The following is a 20,937-nucleotide window of genomic DNA, read 5'->3' on the forward strand; positions in this document are numbered from 1 at the left end:
CTGTTTATTTAATGCCTTGGCTGAAGGGAGCAACTAATTTTAAAGTAGAAAAAATCTGCTGTGCTTATCACCAAGCTCTCTGAAAACATCAGCTGGCTCAGACAGAGGTGTTCCTACCTGTCTGCTTCCAAAGCACGGTGACACTGAACCTGGACAGACAGGACAGAAAGTAGAGACCAAGGAACTCTTGGAAAAGCAGGAAGAGGAAACACCCCAAATGGATACACACTAATGATTCACTTTCCTTCAAGATCTTTTTCTTAAGTACTTAACAAAAGAATCCCCTCATGGCCAAAGATGCTGTCTGCCATAAAACAATTCCAGCTCAGCTCCAAGCAGGACTGCCACAAATGACCCTGAATAGAATAAAATCCTCATCACATTATTTTCCTGGCACATGTGGTGATTGTAAGTTGAGCACATATGCTATATAATTTCAGGCAGCACTGGATCTTCATTCCAAATGAGCAATACTCTTTTATTGAAGACAAAGCTGTGAAAGGAAATTCACCTCCCAGGAAATTTGCTGACCTATCCAAACAAGGATGGGTGGGGCTGCACTTACTCTGGGAGTGAGCAATTGCTGGCATGACAGTCCCAAAGATTGGCACTCTCTGCTTAGCCATGAAAGAAGTGCAGGGAATGACAGTGTAAGCTCCCTGCATGGCATGCCATCCAGTGACTCAGAGCTCTGTCAGAAGGACCACTGGAGATGAAGGTAATTCACTTTCCATTGCTCATCCCTCTGCAGGGACAGAGCCCATTCCAAGCCAATATCCTGAACTGCAGTCAATTGATTTCTAACAGCCAAACCCCCTTTGTTTAAGCCTAGTAAGAAACCACTAGAGGGAAAGCATTTAAAAGCAGGTCATAAGTATAATCCATTAGGAAACAGGCAAAAGAGCCAGAAAATGGAAAAGATCACTGCAGTAAGGAGAGACTGTAATAAAGACACATCACCTGTGAAGTTTAACCTCTCAAAATGGGGCCAGGGTAAAATCTGTCCCTAATGTCAGAGTCTGTGAGTTAGCCTGGGTTAAGCTCTGCTCCTCGCATTCATTCTCCTTTTTGAAGTAAGTTGTATTTTGCTGAGGCAAAATGAAAACTCACTTGTGATAGTTTCTCCCAAGTGACTTTGTGAAAAAGGAAGAAGAAGTAATGTCAAAATAAACAAATTCACCTGCCTGTATTTCTGGAATAGAGATTTTTTGATTGCTCAGTCTTCTGGCAGGCAAGCTGTAGTTTCTTTTGCTTATTTTGAAGTTCCTCTCACAGCAAACCAAGAACTAATTTTTGTCATTATAAAGAGAAGTTTTAAGTAATAGCACAGAGTTCTCTGAGAAAAGCAGTGCTGCTATCAGCAGCCAGAGTATTGTAAGGAAGAAATCAAAGTTGTTTCTTAATCACTAGATTGTAAAAGACATATTTTTTAAATGACACACATGAAAGGCCAACTGATCACCTCTGTGAAATCTTCTCTAGTCAAAGTTGCTCCATATGTTAAATGCAGGAGTGTCTGAGAGAGCAGCTAGGATTTCTGTTTGAAATTTAGAATGGGAACACTCGTGGGTAAAGGCCAAGCTTGAGGAAAAGACTGAGATTTTACTGATGGTCTGAATACAGTGGGCAACTGTCTCTTGCTCAGCTCTGCCAAGTGAACCTCATCTAACCTGGAATATTTACACAGCTGTGTGGAAACACTTTGGAGCGTCCTCCTTCCACCTGCTGCTGTCCTGCTGTTGGCTTGGTCTCGGGGTTTTGCTGGTGCCATTTGACTCTGGCTACCTCAGACTGGCCACAGGCAACTGGTACCGGTCTGACAGCACCCATAATCTTCTCTTGCAATCCCATGCTGAATCTTGAAATAGCTTCATATCAAATGGAATAAGCACACCTTTTCTGCAGTTAGCAGAGACCAGGGTGACATCCTAACTCACTTATATTCTCTTCTCCTCTTTACTCAAAAAAGGAATAACACTACTTTTTCCTAGATTTTTAAAATCGAAAATTGAATTCATTTTTAATTGAAAAAAATTGTTCTGCCTGATGCTTTCATCGAAAGGACCTCTGAAAAAGCTTAAGTTTTATATTTTTCTATGATATACCCAAGAAATCCAAGAAGTACTTCAGTATGTGTATTTTTAAAGAAATGAAAACCTCAATTTTCTAGTGAAAAGAAGCACACTTCCATTTTGCAGTAGGAGAAGCCCAAATATGCAATTCCACAAACTTAACTATTCTTTTTTCATCACCTCTGACAGTCATGGTAGGTGTGCACACTACTAGACCTAAGCAAGCAATTGTGATAGTAAAAATGAGAGAAAACCTGCAGAAGCCCACTTCTCTCACCAGGAATTGCTCAACCAGCCCAACAGCTGAGCAATGTGATGGGCTCCGTGCCAGGAGCTCTGGAATGATGTTCTGACAGACTGCCAGCTGAAGTGACTGGGAGCTGGATATTCCCCTCTGAGGCTGCCCTCCCTTGCTCTGCCAACAACTGCATTTAGCTGCATCTCCAGGATACTAAAAGTCCACAAAGCAACTTTGTCTACCTAACTGGGTGTGAGGAAAAATGAATCAATAGGGTCAATAAAATGCTCTGCTTTTTAATCTGTATCTGACATAGCTTTTAAAGGTGCTTTGGAAACAGAACAAAAATAATAGAAGATAAATGGAGAAGGGCTTGTTGACTCACTAGACCATTTGATTGCTCCAAAGTTGTGGAGACAGAGAGAGGAGAGCAGCTTTATTTAAGTAACTTTGGAGCAAGAAAATGACATAATTCCTACTAGCCTCTGTAATGGCAGCTCCTGTAAGAATGAGACAGAGTTACCTTCATCATGATTCTGGTGCAATATGACCTCTGGCTGAGCATGGATAGAGTTCCCAGGGTGGAAGAAGGGTGTGAAGAGCACATGAGCTTTCCTTTGCTTCAGGATATGCTGAAGGAGCTCATACAAAACATCACCTGAAAGACAAACAGCAGGAAAAAGGAAATGAAAATGTAAATAACTGATGAGAAGACTCATTTAGCCATCTGATGCATGAATTCATGGCTCCTGGGTGCTATTTTCAGACCCCAAAAATGCTAGCAGTAAAATCCTGCATTTCACTGCTACGCAAAGTTCTCTGAAAGGAAAAAAAGGCACATCACACCTCTGAGTGTGGCAGTGGCAAAACAGAACGACATTCCCTGGCACCGCAATTGTTGTATCTTTCCTTAATGGAACATAACACTGCAATATCCAGGAGACCAGCGGACTAACTGCTTATTTTGTGTCTTTTATAAATTTCATCTTGTATGGATGACCTCATTCCAACATCTACACCAAACACATAAGGTACTTTTGCATTTGGTCTGGTGTAACTGGCTGTGCATTTCAAAGTGAAATTGCACATCACAGGATAGGAAGTCTCTTTTCATTCTGCCAGCTCTTTTGTTTGTCACTGCTCATATTACAGAGGAACAGGCTGCAACAATTACATATTATCTGAACACAAAGTTAGTGAAGTTTCACTCAGGAAACCTTAGATTTTCTGGGAGTTTTCTCAGACATGGGGTTTTTTAGTAGTTGTTTCTATGAGATTGTAAGCTGTGTACCACTTGTCCCTTGTCTCTGTAAACTGACAGTATTCTAGTCTGTAGGCAACTTGAGTTTCTTGATGTGAAACAGTTAAAGCCATACTGCTTTCCATAGCTCAGTTTCCTTTATTTTTAACATCTAGGCTGCTTTTACTGTCTCAGCAGTGACTTTAGGGCATTTTTAAAAGGTGATTGCAATATCTGAAAGCCTAATTAAAAACAAAGCCTTGAGCACCCAGTTACATGAAAGCCTAAAAAGTGATTTTACCACATAATTTCCATCATTGAATGCAAGAGTGGCATAATCATAAATAATGAGTGCTGTAACACTCGGAGCAATATGGTAAAAAATTTGTACCTCTTTTGATTGGCTGGACAGACTAGTGAAAACATCCATAAAGCTGTCTGTGTTTTTGGTTTGGTTTTTTTTTACCTAATAAAATAGCTGAGATTTCTGCATCACCCAGATGCAGCAATGTTATGATGGTGAAAAATGTTTTGTACTCCCTTCCTCCCTGTCTTCCTTCCCTCCCTCGCTCCCTTCCCGGGGCAGCCCTGAATAGAACAGTGCTGGGGCTGTGAGCCCCTTTCTTGGCAGGGCTGTGGGAGTGATGCCCTTCTCCTGCTTTAAACACGAGGGGAAATGATACAGCTTTCGTGTGGCCTCAGTCTGGAAAAACTTAATGCCTCTGTGGCAAACATTATTTCACATTCTTAAATTTCACGTACAGTTAATTCTGGGAAATGCTGAGCTAATGTCCCTTCACCTACAGTTATCTCAACTTTTAGGGACTGACTCACATAACCTCCACAAGGTTTACTATCAGTGGGGAATACCTGGAGGGAAGGAAGAGACAAAATGCAAGGGAGGAGGCCTTTAGCTGGGTTATTTCGTTCCAAATTCAGCTTAACCTTCTGAATAAAGCGAGATTTTGTAAGTCAAAGGCTCTTTTCTGGGAATACTCTATTTCCAGCCTAGAAACATTTTTAATCCTGCTTATTTCAAGTGCCCTCACAGCACACAAGGGGAAGAATGGGAATATAACTTGCAGGCAGGAAGGGGAGTTGCAGACAACATATATAAAGGTGTCCCTTGCAGTCCTTGCTCACATCCCTGCTTTCAATACTCCTTTTGCTTCAAGCAGGGCTAATTTTTACACTCCAAGTGGTGTGTAAAATTATTTTAAAAAATAATTTTTAAAAATTTAAAAAAATAAAAAAGGAGACATTTCTAGGCATTAGGTCTCACTAATGCATTACAGTGACAAACAGACACTAATGTTTGGGCTCTTCTTCCATACAAAATTAATCCTGGATTTGAAGCACATGCTTAAAAAACTTTATATACACTAAACATAAGCAACAGTTTGTGAGGCAGATTCTGCAGGAGGATGGTTGTGGAGAGTGGCCAAGCAGGTTGGTGCACAATCAGACCCACAGTTTGATTATCAGCTGGATCCCAGCAGCACCAGCTGTACTCCTGCACCCTGTGAGCCTCGCACGGGAAGCCTCCTCACAGCAATTCTGTCACCATTTGGTCCAAGCTCTTTAATCACCTATAGTGATTGAAGTGCAAGCCTTTATATTTAACAGGAATACCTCGTGTGGTCACAAAAAACAAAGCTCACAACTCATATTTAAACATCCCTGACGAAGGAGGGTAGAGGCTTACTCTGACTGTGTAACTGAAGCAGACAGACCACAGGGCATACAAATACAGGAAGGCAACACACACATTTCTAAATCTCCTTCGTGAATAAATGATGACATAATTTGAGCAATAGGCAGACTGATTCACACACCTGTCTGTGCTGTGCTGAGGGCTGCACTCCAGCACATGTGAGAATATGGTAAAGGAAAGCAAAACCCACAGGGGCTATTAAATAGAGGCAAAGTCCCCAAGGAAGGAGTTTTGCAGTCACTTTTAGCAGCACCTTAGCCAAGACAACTGGGAGGCAAAATGCTAATACGGGCTGCTTGAAGAGGCTGGAGCACTTGATTGACTTGCTGCTGTAGCTGGGTCTGTGAACAGATAAGCCTTTACAGGGAAGAGCTGGAAGTCACAAAATGCTGCCAGAGCAGCTTGCTTTCTGGGAGCTCTGCAGGGAGTTTTAACTACAAACAGGTTGAATGTTTGGGTTTGAATTTGCATTCAAATATACCTACAACTCAGGTGTATCAGGATTTCCTTCTCTCTTCGTCCTTTTTGTCCTTGCCTCATACAAGTGTCTCTGTCCTCCCTTTACCCTCCCGTTCCCAGTCCACCTCAGCAAAGGTGACCATTTCCTCCTCTGACCCTCTTCAGCTTTTGCTGCAGCTTCCTCTCTCTTTGCAATCACAGCTTCTGTAAATAATCCTCACCTGAATGAGGGGACCTGTATCGAAAGTCCTCTTTGGTCAGGAGCAGCAGAGCTTTGCCGTTCATCTCGAAGCTGTTGCTCTCAATGGGCCTCAAGGAAAACTCCTTCTCTGCCCACCGGAGCCACTGTGCCACATCCTCCCTGCTCCAGTAAATCGGCTGCAAACCTGGGCCAGAAAGAGACCACAGTTCTATTACTAAATGGAGACAAGGCACAGGAACACAGGCAGACATCACTGAATCCCCCCTTTCTCCCCACAGTATAACTGACAGAGTCTCGGGGGAAAGGGTAGGAGAGCAATGTCGTGTTGGTACAGGATTACTCTAATTCTAATTACTCTAATTACTCTAATACTCTATTTCGCACTGGGCTGCGAAATACTTTGGCACTTTGGTTTATCTGTGACATATTGAGAACCAAGAACTGACTCAGCATCCTGAAGAAAGCTCACAGGACATTATTTCACTCCAGGTTTCCACTGGGCAAAAGGATTTTCCTTCATGTGCTCCTTCTGATGTGCAGAGAAAGCAGCAGGAAATCCATTGGTGCCATCCATCCTTGGTGTGTATCCTTTCACAGAAGAGAGGTGTGCTCTCTCTTCACACCCCTTGTACATTCATGGATCAAGAATAATGAAAAGTTGTCAAATGCAAGACAGCCATGGCTTCTCTGCAGGGATGGGATGGGGTCAGTAAGGAAGGGCAGCTTAAACACAGCCCTGTACCAGTGTGATTATCAGCACACGGATTGCTGAGAGGTGTATTCACACAGGCCCACCCCTTCTCCAGCTGCCATTACGTGAGCAGGTGCCATTCCCACACTGGGGAGGAAAACCAGGGCCAAGATTGTGCCACCTTTGGCACTGCTTTAGCCTGTGCTTCCTGTATAGCAATCAAAAATTACCGATGTAACTAGGTCCATTAGGTAAGAGGGTATACCATTTTTTAGTAAAATAGCAGGGATATTTGGTCCGGGGGCAGATTTTCCAAGGTGCCAAGGAGAATCTGGCACTCCCTTTCTGCCAGCCAGCTCGTACAGTTTATACAGCCTAGGCTATTGTGTTTACTCACAGAGGCCTAACCACATTACCATCAAAGACATTTTGCCTGGTACCTTTATTGAGCCCAGGCAGAGAAGCTTGGGAGGTACGACAATTCAATATCTGCTCTACACACAAATTTAAAATAGCTTCCTTCCCCTGGAGAGAAGGCAGCGCAGTGAAGAGCTGTTAATACCCAAGTAGAGAGATTATCTCCAATCCAATGGGCGATAAAAGCTTTATTTTCCTTTCCCCCTCGTGAGATGACTCATTGTTTGACTTGCTACAAAGCTTACCCACTGTGCATAGGAACATAAAATTTGCCATATCTGATCAGATCTCTGGTACACAGCCTCTGGCAGGAGCCAATACCTTATGCTTCAGAGGAAGACGAACCTCCCTTCCTTATACTGCACCTGGCTGATTGTACGCTGCACATGGGAAGAAATTTCCTTCCTGGCACACAATTCTCTGAGATCTGATTACCCTCCTCCTACCAAGCACTAAAAGAAGCCCGAGAGAGTTGTACCACTCTTGTTTTGGTTTGGTTTTTGCTTTAACAGATAGGCAATGCTTTTATTTCTGTTTTAGCAAGAGGTAACATGAAGCGAATTGCATTCTGCTGCTTTGCCAGATTCCCAGACAACGGCTTTGGAAAGTCCCAGAGCCACAGCTGCATACAGAACTGAATCTCTGTCAGAAGAGGAATTGAGATTGTGCCTGAGAAAGGGTCAGAGCTGACCTAAGGAAGGGATGCCTGCATGGCCATAGCAAGAATTTCCATTAGCTTTCAACTGTAGCACACTAATGTACTACAGAAACAAGTAGTAGCCTTTAATTTTTATTTATGAAGCAAATTCTCTTCCCCCTGTGAATTAGGGTCTGCTTATTGAGGTCAGGGTTTTCTGTAGGACCTTTATTTTTGAAGGGACTGGGGTGAGGTGTAGATTTGCTCAGAGACATGGAAACTGTCATCTAAAATGCCAGACTGAGGTTCATCTTCTGCTGAATAAAGGGCTATACCTGCAGAAAATACACTCCAGACTCCAGGCTGTTGTTGCAGCTAAAAGAGAAAAGTGAGACATGATGCAGGCAGACCACAAGATATGAAAGGGTTTTACAAGACCATCTGAGGAGTGCTTGAAATGCTCGTGTGTAATTTCTTTTGCCTCCCTCTTTGCCATGCCATGCAAGCAATAAATTGCCCAAAGGAGAACTGTCGTATAGAAATCTAACTGGCCTTCTGATGTGTACTTCACCTGATGAGGCATCAAACAAAAGAGAACAACACTGTGAAAATCAGGCTGACACGGACAGAGTTGTACCAGCACCTCTGCATGAGGTGTGTGCTCCCTTACACATAACAATGTAATAAATAAATAAATCACTCCCTGTACAAACACAGATCAACCCTTCCCACCTGCAGGTGACAGGACATTTCTGCCTTCTGTTCAACTAGTACAAAAGTACCGTGTCCAAAGAGAGCTTTAGACTGATGAGTGCTAGACCCACAACAGCCAAACAAGTTACACAGACTGGGACAAGCTCCATGAGCTGTGCTGGCAGCTCTGAAACAGACCCAACACTTCACACTGCAAATGAGGTCTCTGCTGGGTTTCAGTAGCACCTCTGAAACTTGTGAGAAAAGCCCCAAAGTAATATGACCTAGGACCACTTGGCTTGAAATTACTGAGAATCAGCACGCAGCCAGTCTAATTCAGTTTGGCTATGGCTAAACTGACTGGGTGGATGTGCCACATCACTCCACCCCTGGGGTGACCCCATAATTAAAATACTTACATTGTGTTTGGAAAACATAAGGTGCCATAAAATAAGTAAACTGCTTTTCCCTAGATGGATTTCTTATTCTCTCACTTCCCTCCCTTCCTGCCCTGCTGCTTTCCTGGGAAGTTAGTTTCTCAAAAAAACATGCCCCCACCACATGCCCATTTGTTTTGTGAGGTTGAACCAGTTCAGTCACAGGAGGCTTTTCTAGGGGTGCACAGCAGTGTTGCTAAAAAGTGCTTCAGAAACTGTCATTCAAAAAATAATTCTTTCATGAGCAGTACAGCGTCTACTAAACTTGAATACCACCTTCTTTGACCCTTCTTAAGAAGAAGTAGTTGGTTTTGTGAAAACAAGGTCATGAGATGGTTGGCTTTGCAGCTGAAGGGATTTTACAGCACAGTGTACACTGCTATCAGTGGGTAATGAAAATGCTTTCCTGTACTGTCCATGGAAGAAAACCTAATCCCACTTATACTATTTTTCTTCTTGGGATGCTGTTTCTTATTTTCCTCTCTCCATCTTCTTTTATTGTCATGCCCACAGTGGAGGAAAATGGGCTCTTTTTATCTCTCTGGTTTTATTCTCTGCAGAAGCTAACAGCACTGTCTTTAACTAACAAAGATATTTACCAAGGAGAATAAAGTGAGGAAAACAAGAGCTGTGTTGCAAAACGAGGGCAGAGTTTTGCCTGTTGAACCGACTGCTGAAATCAGTGTGAAGTTTTTGCTGCTTTCACTAGGTGCAGATCAGACATGGGGGATGCTGCCTTTCTCCCAGCCTGCCCTCTTGGTGGCCATGGACTTCCCAGGGTGAATTTTGACCTAAGAGTCAGACCTGGCTCTGCTCCCATCTCTGCCTCTGCACCTCTGGTTGAAATCTGGCAAGCAGTCCCCATCATGGTCTCCCTATCTGGGTAGTGCAAAAATAAACAACAAAAACTTCCTGAACTCAATAGCTGAAAGCAGGTTAGATAAAGCCGTGCAAAACATCAAAATCTGGCTCTATGAGATCCAGCGTATTCTCTGTCTTCTGTCAGTTTCCAAGCACCCCCTCCAGCACACTCAAATACAGTAATTTACTGACATGTTTATAAACTGACAGCTTTAGATGCATTAAACAGGGAGCAAAATCTGTGCAGGCTGATGCACTGGTGTCTTAATGGATTATCTACTTCTGCAGCATACTCCTCACCTGAAGTCCTGGTTCTAACACCTGCTACTCTGGTGACCTTATAAACGATGAGGAGGATCAATTCTCACACTGCAGGGCACAAGCCAGTAACCATCCCGAGTGCAGAAGAAATCCCCTCTTTGCTCCTTTCTATGCTCAAGCAGCAAAGCAAAGGACAATGGAGAGGGACTGATGGGGTAATTTACACTTTGAAGTAGCCAGTGAACTTGTTAGCACCAACAGACATGGGCACAAACAGGAATGTACTGGTCTGCTGGACAGTTTAGGCTGATGGTCTCTGAAGAGTTCACTTCTGACAGGGAGCCCCTCAGGAAAATGAAGCATGGTCAGGCTTTGAGGACGGAAGAACAGAGTGCTCTGCTCAGGCAATATAACATTTGCACTTAGAACTACACAGCCAACAATATTTTCACCGGATCACAGACTTCTGGTGGGGTTACAACTTTGTTTTGTGAACAGATGTAGCCAACCTTAAACCTTGCAAAGCACTTGCACTCAGCAACCCCTTCGTTGGTTTGGAAGACAGAGTAAGCATTTTACAGTATGAGTTGCTGTGTTCAGTGAATGCAACAGATACACCTAAAATGTGAAGTATAATGTACCACAGGCTGTTTTCACCTTGACTCATTTTGGAACAATCTGAGGACACAAATCCAATGCAGAATGTGATGCACCGTGCCACCGAGAGCTGCTGTTCTGCTTTAGTTTCGAGATGAGGACACGGGCACAGGACAGCACGCACATGGAAAACAGCATTCACAGCAAGTTTTGTCTCACTTTTTGTTCCACTTCAGCTATGCTCTCCATCCTCCCCCTGGCAGGCAGGATGATGGTGTGAGAAGGGGCTAAAGACAGACCTCCCATTTATCCCTGCTTTCTGCAGGGCAGATAGAATTGTTCACACTCCCACGCCAAAAACTACTTAGCACGGCTGGGCAAACAGCAAAGGGGCCAGTGCATGCAAATCAGCAGCTGGTTTCCAAACACCCAGGGACAGATGCATCATCACTGGCAGCATCAGGGAAGCTGGCTCAAGTCTGTAGCTACTGTGAGCCTTTAGTGGGAAAATGATGCTGGAGAAGTTCAGAACACTTGAATGTCTCCTATCAAGTAACTCTTTAGGAACTGATGCTCTCTTTCTTTGTTATTGATTACCAAAATTTTTCCCTGTTAACTGTAAAGCATAATATGTGCCTCTGCATATGATGGTGTATGTTAAGCAGGAGAGGTGGATGAGGTTGTGTTTTGGTCTTAATTTCTGTATAAAGGCAACACAGTCTGGAAGAAAAGCATATGATTAGATTTAAATCCTTCTCTCAGGTTCTGCCAGAGGAACTTTTTAAAGTCCTTTCCCGTCCCACATCTTTGTTTGGAATGCCGGATTACCAAAACTCAAAGAGGTGTCATTGTGCTTTGCCAGTTAACATCCAAAAAGCTCTGAAGTGCAAATTGCTGCACAGCTGCTTCAAAGATACTGTTTCAACATTGCCATGGTGCTGCGTGTGCTGCTCTCTGGTTCCCTGTTTGGAGACCCTGATTGTTGATGCTATGTGCTTGGATGTGACAGAACCACCAGCAGCACCACGCTGCTCCCCAGCAGGGCAGTGCTGAGCTCTGGGATCATGCTGAAGGCCTTTCCAAACTGAGGCACTGAGGTCCTCCTGAGGAAGCAATTCTGTACCTTCTCTGCTGGGGCTGCTGCATCCATCTCTTAACCCAAGAGACTTCCCCAAAGCACCCAGCACCCGCAGGGTGCTTGGCCACTCTTCAGAACTATTGCTTCTGTGGAAGGCAAAGGCAGGAAGGGTAGAGATCTTGCTTTCTCACAAAGTCTTTCCAGTTCCTCAGAGGTAACAGAAATCTGTGGCATGCCTAGCTATTCCCATGCAGATGGAGAGTGTAATTAGGTGCCCTCAGGGACTGTTCTGGGGTTAGCATACATGTGGAAGATGTAGCCCTGCCACAGGGTAACTCCTGTACTGCTGGTGGTCTGTGCACTTGCTATTAGGAGTACGGGACAGAAATCTGTGTGCAGTGATGTGCCTGACCACTTGCTCTCTCCAGCAGGTGCCCCTTGACCCAGGCAGTGGAGAAGCAGTGGCTATTCATTGCTGCTGGCTTGCAGGGACTGCCTCATCCTACAGCAGAGAGCTGGCTCTGCACTTCCCAGCCCCAGAGATAAGCAAAGGTAGAAAATGAAGAAAAGGTTAATCCTGGCTAATCCTCAGAGAGAATTATTTGGGAGGTGAGTATGAAGTGGTACAAAGGAAACGCATGGCAGCAGATAAGAATGCCCCTTTACAGGTCTTGTTGAGGGAAAAAATGATTGGGGAACATGATAGGGAACACAGGAGTTGTGGCAGCAAAAGAGACCACAAGTGAGACTTGCACATTCTTTAAGAAGGTCTGAAAGTGCCTGTAATCAGAATGACAAGGCTTTGAGGAATCTCCTACACTGCTGGGAGCAGAGGGCAAACCAGCTTTTTCAGTAGTAATCTGAAATAAAAGGCACAGGCTTATTTCTCCTGGTGTCCTGTTGAACAAGGTATCAGAGGTAGAGCACAAGTGCAGGTAATGCTCCGTGCACTGTGCCTGCTCTGGGGCCCCCATGTGTGCAGACATCTGCAGAAACCAACCCAGCAAAGCTCTGCCATGGGTTTCTGCCATGCTGACTTTGCTGGTGGGGTGCCCTGTGGCCCAACCCCTCTCCTTTCACTGTCTGTACAGAGACCCTGGGAAGCTGACACATCTGAATCCCTCAGGGCTTCGGGGTCAGAAAATAAATAAAATTGCTTTCCTAATGCAGCCTTTGGAAAGTCTGTAAGAAACATATTGATTGGAAAATGCTCGATTAGCACGAGCTCTCATACAGGGAAATAAATCTTTTCAATTGCCCACACCCTGTGCCAAGCTCAGCTTCCTGGAAGCAACTATGGCCCTTTCTGGAACTGAGGTGAAAATCCCATGTTCCATCACCTCGCTTGACCTGCTGACATTACACATGGTTTGCATTTGCTGATCAAATGCACAAGCAGGACTCTAAATTAGCTTGCTGCGCTGAGACAGCTCACTGATTAACGATGGCAGATGAAGTCACCGATACAAAACCCCACAAAATTTGAAGCCACACTACAGAATTCAAAATGAAGAATATATTCTTTCTCACTCTATGCCCAACCCCTTTTATGTAGAGACAAGTTAGTAAATGAACTCTCTCAGACAAAATTACTCAACTATGTCTAAGACCCCCGGCCCCAGCAAGTCAGAAAAATCCCCAAACACTGCTGACCAATTCCTGAAGTCCTTGGAGTTGTACCTGATGTCAGACTAAAGCTTCCAGTGCAACCCCAGTGGTTTAATGTGGCCAGCTGTGCTGCATTTCTCATAACTGAGATCCACATTTGACCCACAGCAGCCACTAGTCTCCCTTCTGTTTCCACTGCATCATCCAGAGCAAACCTATGGAATAAGTGGATATCAGGATGTCCTCTGTGAGCTGCCTCACTTTGGGATTAGTCAGAAACAGAAAACATTACAATGCTGGAGCAGCCTACCTGCTGCTGACAGGCAGTTTGTGGCCTGAAACAGAATTCACCCAGGCCAGGACAAACCAATCTAGATAATGGTGCTGGTTTGTGTGTTGAAGTTGGATTTTAGGTTCTGAAAGGGAAAAGCTACCAAAGAAGTGAGCAACCACAGAGGTGATGAAAAGACCAGTGCGTTTTCTAGGCACTCCTTCCATGAGCCATGTCCAAGAGCTTTCGAGAACTCCGCAGACGGCTCCAGCTTCCGTTCACGTTGTTTGCAAAACCTTCCTAGAAGCCTGACAAGAGCTTTCCTTCCAGGGCAGGGTGAAGGCTGGCTTTTTCCATCTGGGCAGCACGTTCAGAGAAGGCCAGAGTGCAGCAGAGGTCGGTGAGCCATGGACAGCAGGACACTGCCTGGCTGAACTGAACTGCTGCTCCCACAGCTGCCACGGCACGGCATTCCTGCCACAGCAGCCAGGGCAGCACCAGCAGTGGCAGTGGGATGGGGAGGGGGGAAATGCTGGCTTGGATCCGCTCCCTGTTACAGCCTTAATCTACTCCTGACTTCTTTTCAACCAGTTCTTGGCTGTTGTCCATGGAGCAGACATCACTCTCTCACTGCTCCCTTCCAAAAGGAGCTGAAAGAAATGTCTTCTGTTGTTTTTTTCCTTGTATGTGCAAAAACTATATCCTAAACAAGAGCAGCTGAGCCCTGACAATGTCACAGGGTAGCTAGCTCAAGAGACAATGCTGCCAGAAGCAAACAGTTTTCCCAGTAGAAGTCAAGGGATTATAAAAACTTTCATTTTCTTCTCAGCAACTCTTTATTGTTTCAAACCAATTTAATCTTCACCCAGGTCAAAATTCTATGTATAAAAAGCATTCTTTACATTTTTTCTGCACTGGCTATGGCCACTGCTGATACTTAGTAACACTTGCACATTTATACTACACAGTGCCTTTCAACTGCAGACAAATTAGATTGTTATATCTGTTTTACAGATGTGAGGCACAAAGGCACTGGATGCCTGCCCATACACGGAGGGATCAAATCCAGGAACTCTACTCTGCTCTTCTTTAAACTGGACACATGCAGAGCATCTTTACATCCTTTACACCTACTTTACCTTCCCACTTCTTGTATCAATTATTTGATGCATCCTGGCAACAGGAATTTTAAGGTAAACAACCCAACCCCATATTAGAAGGAACTGTCAATACATGTTCTTTCTTTCTTTTAACAGAATATGGCCTTGATCTCTGGCTGAGGGGTTGAAGATTTGAAAGTAATCAGAAATAAATTGATCTTGGTAGTCTTGACCTACATGTGGTTTTATTTAAGTCTTTTGCCTGCTACCTAATTGCTGTACAACGGAGCAGAGTGCTCAGATTATTACCATGCTTACACTATGCAGCAGTAATGCTGTTAAGCAAACTGGAAGCTCCAGGTTTAAGAACCTGATCAACACTGCTGAAAGATTTGAAAAACTGAAGAAATAGTTGCTAGCTGCAATAAATACAGCTGCCTGAAATTAAGATGGTTCCTTTCAGCAATTTGTCACTTTAACCTACCATCAGCTACACCACCTTGATCTTCCGGTGGATGCAAATTTAGAGAGATCCTAGAGTTTTGTAAGAGAGGGGTCAGGAAGTCCTTTTTGTACAGCTGAATCAAGTGGAAAGTTTTGAAATCTCAGTTTCACATATCAACTAAACACCACCAACAACATTATAATCCTCCGTATTAAGAAGCTGCCTTTTTCTCACAGGGAGATTTGTTCTCAGAAGCTCACATCCTGAAGAAGTTGGGTCCCTTTCCCTTGAGGAATTTTGGCTGGGACTTTGTTTCTTAACTCAAGTCTCAAGTGTGACTGTGAGAGCTGGGGAGGGGTGAGTGTGTACACAAAGAGCCCGTTTTCCAGGCTGTTTCCAGGGAACGTGAGGCCAGCTCCACTACAGAACAGTCCATGCCGTAACAGCGAGATGTCATCTGCTGGCTTCCTCTGCACTGGGGCTCCAAGGCTCGTGAGCTGCAGCTGCACTTGTGCTGCTACTGTAAAAGCAGATTTTGGCAGCACAGCCCAGAACCATGGTTTACTTTGCCTGTAATCATTAAGCGAACCACCACAGAAAAAAAAAATTACCACCAGCATGTGGTAAAAGTATGTCATACTTTTACTGTAACTGATTTTGCTTTTGGATGCCTTGCTCATGCAGGCATTCTCTGTGGAGTCCTAATGCAGGAGGGCTATGACAGCCTGCTTCAATGCACCAGCACACGAGTTCTTCTGTGCTTTATGCAAAGACCTGCCTTCAGGTGACATTAAATATTAAATTACTGGTGGAAACTGTACAAATTACAACTTTGGATCCTGCACAGTGTACTTAGTGCTGAACCTCATCTTTGAAGGTAAAAGCCCACTCTTAGCATGCTGCATATATCTCTCGCTCCCAAGATGTTGCAAACTGGAGTTCTGACATGATTAAAAACTCCAGATTTACCTTCATTTCTTGACGGTTCCTTAATGAACCAAATCCCTACAGCTCTTACAAACTGTCAGTCATTTCTCCAAGAAGACACTGCTGTCCTAGAGAAAGGTGAAGAGCTTCAAAGAACAGTTCTAGATGCCAGAGGTCCTTTACCACATTCAGGGGACAAGGAGGCCACTGAGATGGACTTCAAACTGCACTACAACACATCACCCATGCAGGAGAAATAACTGCATTACATTTCCACGGGGCCCTTTAACCTTCCAGTGCAACTTGTGCTCAGAAAGGCCTCTTGTACTGAGGTACTTGAAATACATTGATAATGAGAACGAATTAAGTGTGTGCTCTTTGATTATCAGATGATAAATTATCATGATTATCTTTGCTGCATCTTGAGAATTGCTTCCTCTCCAGCATTTAACTCCTTCTTGCTCTGAAGCTAGTCAACATACCCACAAACTTCTCATATTAGGGCCCCCCAAAAAAACTGGCTTGCATTTATTATTTCTATGAAAGTCATACGAAGTTGAGGCATTAGTATTTCTACTCAGGACCACTTGAAAATACTGTTATAAGGGATAAGAAATGAACTTTATCATTTGGGACAGCATGCAAGATCCTGTTTGGGATCATTTCTATCTCAGTGCTGGGGTGTCTGCAGTAACTACAGTGTCCTTCAAACAAGCTCTTCCTAGGTGACAGCTTGGACAATATGTACTGTTTAGTGACTGTGTTGACTTTGTCATGTTTTCTGGCCACTACATTGATGTGCCAGTGCCTTTGGTGGAGGAGCAAAGCTGTGTTCTTCATGAGAGAGAGAATCTGTGCTCATGTTCATATGTAGACTGGTTTCTGCCAGATCAGCTTTCTGAACACAATTAAGAGCACAACTGCACTAACAGTTAGGTCAACACAACAGGCAGGGAGGTGGCAAATTGCAAAAAGAATAACAGCTGGATGTGGTAACAGAAAACTGAGAAAATGCTTCAGCTGGTATTGTTACAGAACATGTCATTCCACTGAAAAATAATGCATGGGCTTGCTGTATCACTTGAGTTTAATCTGGATGATGTCACTGAGAAAGGCTTGCTTCCAGGAGTGGAAAAATGATTGCAATGTCAATAGAGGCATATGATTTACCTATGCAGTTCCAGTAAAGGATTGAGCTTTGAATGAAAAGGAAAACAAATGGATGAGCTAAATCACAAGAAGGCTGTGTCTCATCCTGCTTTTTGGGTTTCTTGCCACTGTAAAGGTGCAGTGAGAGAGGCTACAGGCTAGTAATGATGGGTAACTGGTATCATCCCAGATTCACAATTCCTAGTGCCACATAATCCTATTGTGCTGGTACAGACAACAGTGAACCTATCTCCAGGACTTCTGTCCTTCCTACCCTTCCTTTCCCACAGGAAGCAAGACCATCCCTGTGCTTGCTGTGATCAAAGAACTACTGCAAATGTGCCAGGGGAAAGGGGACACCTGTCCTTGGAGAGGGGCACTGTGTGCAGGGAGCTCCCAGAGCTGAGCTGGGATGGGCTGAGGAGCTGTGACAGCAGGGAGGAGTGAGGAACTCACCCCTCAGTCCCACTAACAGTGCCATCCCTTTTGAAGGGGTGAGGCTAAATAAGGTTAAATAAGTTTAAGTACTGGGAAAGAGAATCAAATCGCATCATTTGTCAGAAATATTTAACAACATCTAATGGCTTCTTTACATGGCTGAAAGTTGTGCCAGGTAGCATAAAACACTGAGGCAGGAGGAGCACCTGCCTGGAGGACATTACAATATGGGCAGACAGGAGAGGGAAGGGATTCAGTGTACCAGCATGATGGTGTGCATACCATGCTCATGTCCCCAGGAACCAACCCCAGGAAACTACTGCAGTCCTCATATACTTCATTATGTGGATATTGAGAAAACAAAGCTGAAATGCTTTTTCACCAACCTGTCTAATTAAAATTGTCTTAGCTGTGCTCCCCTGTATATTGGCAAATTTTAGTCAGCCCTGTGAAGGACGTTTGTCTAATTATTTTATCTTATCTATTGCAGAAATCCAGATTTGTAGGTCTGTCTGTTCACACACCACTTGTACTCACAAAAACTCAGACAATCACAATGACATTGAAGGCAGGAGAGCTACAGAGGTGTCTCCATGAAGTAATTTCTCTTCTATTTTTCCAGTGATTCACAACTTGCTTAGTTTACAAAGTCCAAACCAGTTTTGCTTCATTCTTTTGTATCATAGCTTCCAAATCATCTCAAGTTTTTGCTCTCCTGGGAAGACTGATTCACAACCAACTTGCAAAGCTTGGAACATAATTTTTAAAAAAGACGGACTGGAGAATTAAGAAGGTCGTAAGCAAACACAAACATTAGGAAAGGATGGTGAACCACATTTTGAAGAAAGGACACCTTCTAACCTAACTTTTCAGGTTGCCTTAGCCTTTCCCTTCATGCCTGCTTTTATAATTCCTACATTACAGAAATTACTAAGCTCACTGGTACCCATAAGTGCAAAGCAAGTTGACATTCCCACATCTTTTCTTTCTTCTTAACAAGTTTGAATGAAAGTTTCAAGTGGAAAACTACTTTTCTAAAATACTTTGCTTACTAATGTGATTCCCTCCTCCCCCTACCCCCGTGACTGGGGTCAATCAGTTTGGCACTGACAGCATGGGGCAGAAATGCAGACACGGGCACATTGTCAATTTGAGGAGTGGGAGAAGCCTTCTTCAGCAATTTCACACAAAATGACATTAGGGAATGCAAAGTGTCAAAAACTTCCCGTGAAGCCCTGAGAAAATCTGCAAACTAAATGTCTCACACCTCTCTGGCAGATAATAAACACAGAGCATATGGACCCAAGTACTAAATGTTCATGAAAACAGAGTCCTCCGCGTTTGAGACCATGCAGAGTTTCTGAGGACGTGAATGCAGTTTCAGAAAAGATTTACACTCTTGTTATTCAGGTGTTTGGATAACCAACAGTAGAAATTCAGAAAAGGTTTATTTGTGAACTGGCTTATTCCTTAATAAATTACAGTATTTCTTTCTTGCATCTTCTTCCAAAGCTGCTGGAATGGCCATTGGTCCTGCTCAATATTGTGTCTTCCCTACTGTGACCAAATTTGTTGATTTAGGTCCTGAAACACTCTTTCTCTTTAAGATTAAGTCTCAAAAGAAAGCACTGTGATTGAATTTTAACAAAATGTTTTGTGATGCCTCATTTTGGATTTTTTCTAGATTTCCACTACCCCTGAGGTGTGCACAACGTGTGAAGAGGCGATTTCTCTTGTCAGCTCAGCCATATTAATTTAGCACTGTCACAAGTCATGCTTTTGCAACTCTGCTGACGGAATCAGGTGGGAGGAGGAGAAGGAGAAGGAGGAGGAGGAGGAGGCTGACTCGGCAAGAGGAACCTTTTGTTTGCACGTAAATGCCTTGGTGTTATCAGAAGGAAAACAAGGAGTGAGCAGCATGCATTGTACAAAAAAAAATATATCATGGCACTGTTACTGTTTTTCCCCCGGCTCTTTTCAGTCTTTACCCTTTTGCTTAAGTAATGCTACACACATGGTTTATCTTTTAAGCCTGGGAAGCAGCAACTTGAATAAAGCAGCATTGACACACTGGATGTACCCTCAGCATGTGCACCCAACCCAAAGTCAACAATTCAGCTGACCACTTCATCTGACTGTACCCTCTGGTTGCCTCCTGACAACTGAGTCCAACCCTAGCTATGAAAAATCCTCACCAATATGTCATATTGACCAAAAATTCAATCCACCCAGCTGAATGTTAAAGTACAGACCAATTAGTGCCTGCCCAAGGTTTTGAAAACACTGGCTTTCGAACTTGAAAAGCATGTCTGCATCTCCTGCAGTGAAAATCAGTGGTAATGCTTCTTCTTGCCTTCTCCCTTCAAACTGGAAGTCAGGATGGATGGATACCAATGCCTTGAGAGAAATCTGGGACTAATTCTGTACCCCTGTCAAAGCCTAGTGCTTTCTTAGTTCCTTTCATTTGCTAGAACCCATATGAAATTGAAAAAATGGTACTGGGATATCATCAGGGTGCTTGCCCTCTCCAGGATTCATTTAACATCTCTGCCAACCTCTTAAAAAGACATAAAAGAGGAGGCAATTTTTAATCTCCTTTCATGGTGTGGTTGCCAACATCACAGGCTAAAGCTGCATCTCCTCAGGAAGAGGGAGCTGAGTGTGTCCATAGCTGTTATTTCCGAATTGGCAGGCATGGTGGAGAGGCCTTTTGCTTGCCCTGATAAGGTCATTTGCATAACCCTACTTTGCATATATTTTTTTCCTCTTCTTTTTCTTTCTCTCTCCACTCTGTAAGTTCTCCATGTGCCAGAGAAGCACTGGGAAATCCTTATATTAGCTAATTGCAATATTCATTCTATTAAACATTTACTGATTTATTTCATTTCTGGTAAATAGCTGGTGTATATCTTGGTAACTTTATTCTTACACAATGTGAAACAAAGAAAATTGTACTGCTAGTGCAAAAAGAATTCTGCTTTCTCTATATAGGCTTCTTTCAGATTCAGTCAAAATGTCTGTGTGTTTTCTTTCTGTTTTTAAAAGAAAGCCTACTAATTACTTTTGTTTTTAAATTAGCAATTGACATTTGTACAAACCAAAAGTAATTCTAAATAAAAGTGTAAGTGATATCCATACTTACATTGTAAAAATTGAGATAAATGCAAAATTGCAAAGCAACCCTCATAAATAGTGGAAAGGAAGATGAATACCAAATTGCATCAATTTAAGTCTTGTTTAAGTAATAAACAAGACACTGAGAGCTGAATGGTTTAACTCATATTCCTGGGAGCAGTTCCAGTGATTTTAGAGGGGTGTCTCACTTGGATAACTGCCATCCAGGAAAAGAAAGGGCTGGAAACCCTGTCCTTCTCTTAGTCAAATTCTTTCTTTAAAATACAC

General features: G+C 43.4%; 1 protein-coding gene across 10 annotated transcripts in view; it reads right to left on the minus strand.

Annotated features, from left to right (window-relative positions):
- ETV6 (ETS variant transcription factor 6) overlaps positions 1-20,937 on the minus strand; it is a 132,150-nt gene that overhangs the window by 25,941 nt on the left and 85,272 nt on the right. For all 10 annotated transcript variants that reach the window (XM_038155763.1, XM_038155769.1, XM_038155768.1 and 7 more), the window contains 2 exons: positions 5,945-6,109; positions 2,834-2,968 (listed from right to left, as the gene is read on the minus strand). In XM_038155763.1, the coding sequence (XP_038011691.1) occupies positions 2,834-2,968; positions 5,945-6,109 (300 nt within the window). The remainder of the gene's footprint in view (positions 1-2,833; positions 2,969-5,944; positions 6,110-20,937) is intronic.

This window comes from Motacilla alba, chromosome 1A (genome assembly GCF_015832195.1).
Source record: "Motacilla alba alba isolate MOTALB_02 chromosome 1A, Motacilla_alba_V1.0_pri, whole genome shotgun sequence".
NCBI lineage: Eukaryota > Metazoa > Chordata > Aves > Passeriformes > Motacillidae > Motacilla > Motacilla alba.